The sequence below is a fragment of the Carlito syrichta genome, unplaced genomic scaffold (genome assembly GCF_000164805.1).
Source record: "Carlito syrichta isolate Samal-C Ts95f unplaced genomic scaffold, Tarsius_syrichta-2.0.1 Scaffold130369, whole genome shotgun sequence".
Lineage (NCBI taxonomy): Eukaryota > Metazoa > Chordata > Mammalia > Primates > Tarsiidae > Carlito > Carlito syrichta.
Genome location: NW_007074465.1, coordinates 31,262 through 40,912, shown reverse-complemented (window position 1 = coordinate 40,912; position 9,651 = coordinate 31,262). Strand labels below are relative to the sequence as shown.

General features: G+C 41.9%; 1 protein-coding gene across 4 annotated transcripts; it reads right to left on the bottom strand.

Moving 5' to 3' along the window:
* LOC103250369 (ras-related protein Rap-1b) lies at positions 1-9,381 on the bottom strand. 4 transcript variants are annotated; one of them, XM_021707989.1, is made up of 8 exons: positions 9,275-9,381; positions 8,090-8,158; positions 6,270-6,326; positions 5,356-5,496; positions 3,538-3,681; positions 2,710-2,830; positions 2,055-2,059; positions 13-173 (listed from the first exon to the last, which is right to left on the bottom strand). In XM_021707989.1, the coding sequence occupies exons 1-6, from the start codon at positions 9,329-9,331 to the stop codon at positions 2,744-2,746; spliced, it is 555 nt and encodes a 184-aa protein (XP_021563664.1). In that variant the 5' UTR covers positions 9,332-9,381; the 3' UTR covers positions 13-173; positions 2,055-2,059; positions 2,710-2,743. The 4 variants fall into 4 exon arrangements, with proteins under 4 accessions (XP_008047133.1, XP_021563666.1, XP_021563665.1 ...); XM_008048942.2 differs by lacking the exon at positions 2,055-2,059 and having other exon boundaries at positions 1-181; positions 2,714-2,830; XM_021707991.1 differs by lacking the exons at positions 2,055-2,059; positions 3,538-3,681 and having other exon boundaries at positions 1-181; positions 2,714-2,830.
* Positions 9,382-9,651: the final 270 nt, after the last annotated feature.

Sequence of the window (9,651 nt, the reverse complement as noted above, 5' to 3'; positions counted from 1 at the left end):
ACTAGTAAAGAAGAAGAAACCTCTCTCGTGATACTGGAAAGTGATTAGAATGTGCAAACTATATAGTAGCTTTCATCCGCCTCTTAAAGGGTACCACCACAGGAAAGTCCATGTAAGATGTCGGTAGGTTTAACAAAGTTGGAATGCTGGCACTGCTGAATTGGGCAACAGTTCTTCACACCTGTGGAGAAAAGAAGGAAATACATTACCTGAAAGCATGGGCTGGCAACCGTACACTCAAGTGCCAAAGGAAATGAATGGCAAGGCAACAGCCTACTCGCTAGAGATGAGTATCACGCGGGTCTCGCTCTGCCATTACATTAATGGCAAGGCGCACCATACTCCACGGCAGGTCTTCCTATCTTTTTGCTTCAATCAGGGAGTCTGTTCTGCTGCCCTCTTGAAAGTCAGTCAAATGAAAATGTTAAAAAGATGTGGGAAGGGAAGATATCTTGGTGCAAATTTTTGTGCATTACCTTTCAAAAACTGAAGAGAAAAAAAAAAATCACATTACAATTTTAGTTCAAGTCAACCTTATTAGAATTAGGATTTAAGACAGATAGCAATATTAACAAAATTAGCAAAATTAATTTTTTTTAAGCTTTAAAACAAAAGTTTATGAGAGAAAGAAGAGAGGAAGTAGAGAGAGAGAGACATGCCAGGGCTATTATGGGCAAGAGATACTGCCAAAATTAGCAAAATTAAAATGGGTGGTCTTAGCCGGGCTTGATGGCTCAGCCTGTAATCCTGCGCTTTGGAAGGCTTAGGTGAGTGGATTGCCTGAGTCCACGGGTTCAAGACCCACCTGGCCAACTTGGCGAGACCTCATCTCTACAATAAATCAAAAAATTAGCCGGGCGTGGTAGTGTGCGCCTGTAGTTCCAGCTACTTGGAAGGCTGAGGCAGAAGGATCGCCGGAGCCCAGCAGGTCTAAGCCGGCCACTGCACTCCAGTCTGGGCGACAGACTGAAACTCCAACTCAAAAAAATAAAAAAAAATAAAATGGGTAGTCCTGTGTTTACGATCTAGAATGACATCCTAAGTATGGAATGCATGTCTAACAAAGCTTCTAGTATCAGAAAATCAAGATCTTTCCACCATACTCTCCCAAAAAGAGTGGCTAAGCTGGGTCTGAAGCGGACACAAGCAATGTATTTCATGATGGCTCTTCAGAGTTTTACAATTGACAGTAATGTACTTTCTAATTCCACACTTTAGTGGATTCTATTAACTTCAAGATGGATATCAGAAAAGCTGCTCTTATACTAAATTCACACGTAATTAAGTTTTAAAAAATACTTGTGGCACAAAAGAAGTAAAATCAGCACTGTTGTCTATTCGATACTTATTTACTTTAGGTGACTTTCTACATCCATGCCTGCACTATGAAAAGTTTCCCTTTTTACTTGGTTTTCCTGGGCCCCAGAAGGGTTGCTAATACAGATGTGGCTGCCGAGATAACTGTCACAAATGTCTAGAACCAGAGGTCCTCACTCGGTGCCTGAATGGGGTTTGTCATCTAGGTCAAAATCCTAGCAGGCTGAGTGTAGCAAACCGGAAAGGACAGATGGGTGTTAATTGCGCTCACGCACATGTGAGCTGCTAAGAACAGGTGTGTGGTCAGGAAGCAGAGGATGTGCCGCTTGACGGAGAGCCTAATGTGGAGGGCAGAGACAGACGCCAGAGAAACGCCGCGCCCAGGTGCTATGGGGGGATGGTGCCACTTAACACCAGAGGTGGCGGAGAACACATGTCAAAGGCCCTCACGGATAGGGCAGCATACATCAGTGGCTCACGACAGCCAGAGAGGAAGCCGTCGCCGCTGGCTGACAGCAGCAGCCGAGAGCTGAGTGTCCACCGCATGCCAGGCACCGATCTAACCGCCCGACGGGTCTTCCCCTCGTTTACCAGGATTGTCTTCAGGCCTAGTTGAAAATGCTCGGCTTTCCTTGGCCACCACGTCTCTGGCTCGTACCTGGGACCCCTTCGTTCCCAACAGGGCTCAGTCCTCCCTGCCCTTCAGATCTCAGCTTGGGTGTCTCTTACTTTGACACTTTCCCTGAGCCCTCAGCCCACGGCTGATGCCCCTAGTACTGGCTCCCCAGGACCTGTCCCAGCGCAGGGGGCTCAGTAGGGCCTGTTCAAAACCTGGCTCCGCTCCTCACTGACTGCAGGGCTTGAACGCATGACAGTCTTCTGTACCACATCTCCCTCATCTGACATATTGGAATAACGACAGTTCTCGCCTCCCAGCTTGCTGTGAGGTTGCGATTACGTAATGTGCCGAGAGCCTGGCCCCTGGTAGAGGTGTCAGGAGTTGCCATGGGCAGTCTCTGCAGCACTCTTGCTACCTTGGCACATCTCACGTTTTGCAGCTGCTTGTCTCTTTCAGCACACCCTAATAGCTCGCGGTAGCTAAGAGCAAGGAGAGAAGGTCGGCCTTGCTCGCCACCGTATGGCCCATCCCAGCCAGTGTCCCATCAGGGCATGAGCATATACTGAACGAACCTTTTTAGACTACCCACTCACTTATGTGACAGGTAAACAAAAGAATCACTTTAACTCATAGGCTATCATACTAACTCACGGATGCCTTAAAAAGGAAGCAAACAATTATTTTTGAGAACAAAAAGATTCTATACTTGCTTTCATGACAGAGTGACCTTAATGAAGTTGAGCGACTCAAAGTTAGAGGAAAGAAAAATGAACATACCTGGCTCAGAGCTACAATGCATTCTGTCTATTAAAGCAGCTGACATGACGACTTTTTGCGAGCCTTCCCAGGCACTGGAGTTTTTCTGTTAATTTGCCGCACTAGGTCATAAAAGATCTGCAAATATAAATTTTTTTTTAATTTACAGGAGGAAAAAAACCCCACTAAAAACAAAAATTTAAAAAGTGAGCTGGAACAACAGATGTTTTCACAGATATAAATGAATTCCCAGAAAGCAACTATTCTATTAGGGAATTAGAGCAATACCAGGCATTCTTATAACCCGTCAAGTTATTTTCTGTTTGTTTAGTTTTGGGGAGGGTTAAAATTGTGCTTCTTAAGACAAGTACTTAGTTGAAGGAGCTGCAGAAATCTTCTCTTAGTTCGAAGAGAACATTTACTGTCACACTGGAAAACTTTCTTTGCTACGCCCGACTCTTTCTTTGTGTTTTTGCCCTACAACACGACCCCAAGAGCCACGCAGGCCTTTTGGAATTTTTGCCTCTCTCCCCTATACAACATCCTTCATACGACTGAAGACTTAATCTGTATTCCCTATTCCTGTCTCTTCTGTTCGGTCTTCCTCTTTCATGGTGAATTTCACTGTACTCATATTTAGTAAGAAGACTGAAGTAGTACTGTTGCTTACTTACTACATACATATATTTAACGTAAGTCCTCTTTCTTTTTGATGCCAGTAAGGCCAACATATCACTCTGAGTTCAATATTAGCTTGGGGTTGTGTTAACACACACGCAGATTTTCCGTTAGTTTTCAGTGCCGTATTCCAAAGAAAGAGCTGCTGTAAGCATATCTGACCATACCTCATTAACATTTATTTTTGATTTTGCAGAGGATTCTAAGAATGCACAGTTGTTCCATTGTCTTGCTAGATTTTGACCTTGTTCCTTTCCTACAACTCTTTCATCTTCCAAGTCGCATTTGTTGCCGACCAGAATCATTGGAACCTAAAAGTACATTTGTGAGAGTAAAAATACGTACGTAAACATGCTACATGAATTCAAGTAAAAAGAATTTTAAGAGCAAACTCTAACAATTACTTTTCATACAACACCAAAGAAAAATACTAACAATAAAGTGTGATTAAAAACACAGGTAAAATATAAAAGCCTTAGCAATGCTAACTTGTAAGACAAACATTAAGTATTAACTTTCAGGCCAATTATGTGATTAGTTATCTCCAGTGCCTTCTCTTCTCATGGAGGAGACAAACGATCACTTCAAAGGGTGGAGAGAAAGACGGAACATTTTCACGTGTTAAGTAAAATGTTCATAATCTAGTCAACAGAGATAGAAATAAGAACCTTTCACAAAGAAAATTTTTTATACAACAAGCTATGGTCCACTTATAAAAGATGCGGGAAACACAATTATATCACTATGGAATTATTATTACTATTATCGGGGGGAAAAATCTTACAATGATATCACTGTGGGATTATTACTACTACTACTATTATTATTATTTTGAGTCAGAGCTTCACTCTGTTGCCCAGGTTGGAGTGCAGTGGCATAATCACGGCTATGGCAGCCTCAACCTACTAGGCTTAGGCGATTCTTCCATCTCAGCCTCCCAAGTAGCTGGGACTACAGGCGCACACCACCGTGCACCACTGTGCCTGGCTAATTTTTTTTTTTTTTGAGTTGGAGGCTCACTCTCGTCACCCAGGCTGGAATGCAGTGGCACACTCACGGCAACTGCAGCCTCAACCCGCTGGGCTTAGGCTATCCTTGGAAGACTTCAGTCTTCTAAGTAGCTGGAATTACAGATGCACGCCACCACGCCTGGCTAGTTTTTCTAATTTATTGTAGAGATAAGGTCTCACCAAGTTGCCCAGCCTGGTCTCGAACCCCTGGGCTCAGGCAATCATCTTGCCTCGGCCTCCCAAAGTGCTGGGATGACAGGCTGAACCACCATGCCCAGTCAATTTTTTAAAATTTATTTTAGAGACGAGGTCTAGCCATGTTGCCCAGGCTGCTTTGAAACTCCCAGGCTCAAGCAATCCTCTTGCCTTGCCCTCCCAAAGTACTGGGATTACAGGCGTGAACCACCACACATGGCTGGACTTAGAATTTATGGTAAGCAAAACATATAACCTTTCTAAAAGAAAGTACCAAAGGGTGTTACTGTAAAAAGCCAATTTATTTAAGCATTTAAAAATGTTTCTTTAAAGGAGAAACATCAAAAGGATATGAATCAACTTTAAGTTTTCTGGTTTCTTCACATGCATTTATCAAAAAAGCATTCTCAATTGCACAACACAAAAAGGAGAAATTTGGAAAGTCCCTAAAGTGGAAACTTTAGTTTCTCACATTAAGTCAGAAAAAGTTAAGTCATCACCCATCACCCCGCCTTCTTCCCCACCAAATGCCTGATTTAAAAATAGGAAGGGTATGTAGCATTTAACTTTTGCAGGATAATGGAAAAGAAGAAATGTTCTCACTTTCCACAACATTTATTTGAAAATGTGTATGAGTCTTTTTTACAAAAATGTTTTTGGAAAACAAACCCTCACTTGCCATTCATGAACTTTAAAATGAGTTCAAATTTAAACTTTGAAACTGGATGCCCTTATAACAAGGGCTTTGAAATAAATATGTTTGTTAGGAAGTCAGCTTACATCATCAGTGTCTTTAACGCGAAGAATCTGTTCTCTCAGATCTTGTAAGTCATTAAATGTGGACTGTGCTGTGATGGAGTAAACTAAGGCGAAGCCTTGCCCGTTTTTCATGTACAAATCCCTCATTGCTGTGAATTGCTCCTATAAAAAAGGAAGAGACAGTAAAAAACAAGTATGTTTTGACAGTTAACTTGACAATTTTCAAAGTCTAGAATTACAGCTTAGTGAAGAATACTGTAGAATTACGTAGCATTTCTGAAAAGTATAGTCCACGGCAAGCTATTTGAAAAATTGGTATTTTAAGAAAAATGTTTACGTAAAACAATACACCCAAGTAGATTTATATACAACAAACATACACGAGCGACTTAAAGGTAGCCTTTTTATCTGCCACAACGTGTTTAAGTTGCTTTATTGTCACATGACCAGTCGCAGGTCCAAGTCACGCCCGGCCAGCTCACACGCTTTAGTTCTCGGGGCCTCAGTGGCTTGCCAACAGCGCAGCCATCCTCCACATGACTCCTGCACTAGACTGTGTGCATGTGAGGGAACACACACAATGTCTGGCACATGTCAGGTACTCAAACCTGATTCCGTGCCTCTGAGGAATACTGGTATGCCCAAGCACCTTCTGTATTATTTGAAACACGGTAATCTATTAAGTTCCTTTAAGAGTACTAGTGAGACTGAAAATTTTCACTCTAACAAATGTCCTAATGAACTCTTCAATAATTGACCCACTGTAATTACCAAGTGCAATAAGTAGAATTCAAGAGAGTAAGAAAAACAGCTTCAAAGAGTTAATTCAAGTAGTACTTTTAAATAAGCTTAAGTAACAGGTATCTATAGAGTAACAGCATGCAGTTAAGTCACTAGAGTACCAGCTGTGCCTACTGGTATTTCATTGTACATACCGTTCCCGCAGTATCCAAGATTTCAAGCATACATTGTTGGGCATCTACTTCAACTTGCTGGGAGAAAACATACACAATGTCAATTTTTTGACATGCATAAAATTACCTTAATATACACAAAAGTTAACTCACATTGAAGACAGAGACACAGATTACAACAACTTTACAAACTAGTATCAGCCAATACTTTCACAAAAGAGGAGGAAAAATAGCTAAGGAACCATGTTCAGACCCCTGAACTGCATACTAGGTTTGATACCCACAAGGTCATTCTCAATATGAATCATGCAGCACTTAATTCTTAGAGAAGAAATAATTTCAAAATAGCTCGACTAAATGAGCAGATAAAATTAGCCACCGTAATTTTGTCCACTTCAATTCTCCCATAAGGCTTTGGACATATCCCTCACTTCTCTGGATAATCACGTCCTCTCATCATACCGACATGAGATTTATGGTGGCAAGGAAGCAGTGCTACATCTGTCCAATAAATCATACATGTATCTCTGTTACCCCTTTCGCCTAGTATTTCCTAGGAAAAAGATGACTTAGAATCGGATGTATGAAGAAGAGAGGAACACTGCCCACAGTTGCGATGCAGAAAGGAGTTTTCAGTTTCTTCCAGTAGGCTATGGACATGGAGGGAGATATGTAAGCACAGAACTTGCACAACAGTGGGGGGAAGAAGGGGGTAGGACAGTCTGGCTGCTACATGAAGGTGGGGAGACAGCTCTCCCTCCCTAAATCAAAAATGTCAACACATTGTCTTACTGTCACATGCTGTCAACAGACACAGGAATTCACCTTTTTGTAGGTTGAGCATCTCTAATCTGAAAATCCAAAATGCTACAAATCCAAAGTTTTTGGAAAAACGTGGAACAGGATGCCACAAGTGGAAAATTTCACACCTGTGCTCATGTGACAGGTCGCAGCTGAAACCTTGTTTCCACCGGGTGCAGTGGCTCATGCTTGTCATCCCAGCACTTTGGGAGGCGGAGGCAAGAAGACTGCCTGAGTCCAGGAGTTCAAGACCAGCCTGGGCAACTTGGCAAGACCTCATCTCTAAAATAAACCAAAAAATTAGCCGGACATGGTGGCACACACCTGTAGTTCCAGCTACTTGGAAGACTGAGGTGGAAGGATCGCCTGAGCCCAGCATGTCGAGGCTGCGGTGGCCGTGAGCATGCCACTGCACTCCAGCCTAGGTGACAGAGGGAGACTCCAACTCAAAAAATAAAAAAAAGAAACCTCCGTTTTGTGAACAAAATTACTAAAAGCATCGTATAAAGTTGCCTTCAGGTTGTGTGGATAAAGTATATATGAAATATACACAAACTGTGTTTAGATCTGGGTCCCATCCCCAAGATATCTCATTATGTATATATGCAAATACTCCAACCCTCCAAAAAGTCTGAAGTCTAAAACACTTCTGGTCCCAAGCATTCCAGATAAGAGATATTCAGCCTGTTCTAGGTGCAGTGACATTCAGGGCACTTCTGCACAACTGTCTCTGAGTTAAAAGAAGGGGCTTTCCAGGGGGGTTTGAGGAAACGGAGCTACTAGTTGAAATGGACAGTCTGTTTTCAAGTTCATTGTCAAATCACAATTTTGAAGTCAGGATAAACTTAAAATTCTCTGAGTGTGAGTGTTTATGATTCTCTTGAAACTGGTAAGCACGCAATGATAGGAAATAATCAAGTGGGACCCTTTCTCACGTACTTAACTCTTCTTCATCCTACATTAGATACAACATTCAGTATTACACAGCTAAAAACAAGCAACTGTATTAAAATCAAAAGGCCTTCTAAAGTAGTATATACCTTTCTATACGAGTCTTCTATTGTAGGATCATATTTCTCAACAAAAATTCCTTGGACAAATTGTACAGTCTGAAAAAAAATTAACATGCCATTATATTTCTGAAAAAAAAATTCAGATCTGTAAATTTTCAACTACTGATTTCACATAAGTAGTCACACTGTTGATGAAAAAGACATAAGCAATACTACATTCGAATGTATGCATTTGGGTGGGAAAATGACCTCATTAAGCTTATTTATCTCAACAACAAAAAATTTAATAATCACTGTGCTCCTTACTAGTAGATCTAAGTTTTGAAGTCATCTACTTAACATTTTTTAAATGTCTCCTATTTCAGACTAAGCACTGAAATTTGAATTTGAATTAGAAACTGGCTAAATGTTGTCTATACACACACTCAACACACCTTCCATCACTTTGGATACAAATTAAAAAACATTTCATGTCACACTGTATACGCTACTCAGTTTGATCCAAGCACATCAAGTTTTGAGCTAGGCTGCCACTCTAAGTGGCCAAGTAAGATGGTTTGTCTCACTAGGAAGAAAAAGAAGATTAATCTATTTTCTTGGGGGCTCTGCTAAGCTCTGAACTGGTCATCAAGTCATTCCTCCTAAGTTTCTCTCCTTCCCCAACCCTCACAACCAAGCTGTCTCTTCATTCTTGCTATATACTATTGCTTGATGCAGGAAATATGACCATTAAAATCACGTAAAACTGGACAAAGTTAATATCTGAAAAAGAATTCTTACAAGTTTTGATATTGCTTCTAAACTCCTTGTGGGATTTCACCTTAACATATACAGGCCAGGCTCGGTGGTTCAGCACTTTGGGAGGCCGAGGGGAGTGGACTGCCTAAGCCCACGGGCTCAAAACCAGTCCAGGCAACTTGATGAGACCTTGTCTCTACAATAAAATTTAAAAAACAGCCGAGTGTGATGGCACGCATCTTTAGTTTCGGCTATTCGGAAAGCTGAAGCCGAAGGATCGCTGGAGTCCAGAAGGTCAACGTTGGGGTGGCTGTGAGCGTGCCTGTCACTGCACTCCAGCCTGGGCAAAGGAGTGAGACTCCAACTCAAGAAAACAAACAAACAAACAAATACAGACAAGTAACCAAAGTTCAAAACTCAACAGTAAAAGAAAACCAAGGAACAAAAAGCCTGGACAAAGTAAGAACGACTTACCAGAGCAGACTTTCCAACGCCTCCTGAGCCAAGAACGACTAGCTTGTACTCACGCATGGTGCAAGCCTGTCACAACGTAGGACCCTATTAAACGGAAAAAAAAAGAATTCTAAGTCAAGTCTTTGTGTTCATGTGCTGTTGCTGCTGCTTTTTTTTGAGTTGGACTCTCGCTCTGTCGCCCAGGCTGGAGTGCAGTGGCACGCTCACGACCACCGCAGGCTTGACCTGCTGGACTCAGCGATCCTTTCACCTCAGCCTTCCAAGAAGCCAGAACCACAGGCACACACCATCCCACCTGGCTAATTTTTTTTCTTTTAATTTATTGTAGAGACAAGGTCTCGGCAAATTACCCAGGCTGGTCTTGAACCCCTGGGTTC

Bases quoted from the DNA above. Each gene is read 5' to 3' on its own strand.
- LOC103250369 (XM_008048942.2), bottom strand. From the start codon at position 9,331: ATGCGTGAGTACAAGCTAGTCGTTCTTGGCTCAGGAGGCGTTGGAAAG. The intron at 6,327-8,089 runs GTATATACTACT...GTTTTCTCCCAG, and splicing joins TAGAAGACTCGTATAGAAAG to CAAGTTGAAGTAGATGCCCA. The intron at 2,831-3,537 runs GTATGGTCAGAT...TTATATTTGCAG, and splicing joins CAAAAATAAATGTTAATGAG to ATCTTTTATGACCTAGTGCG.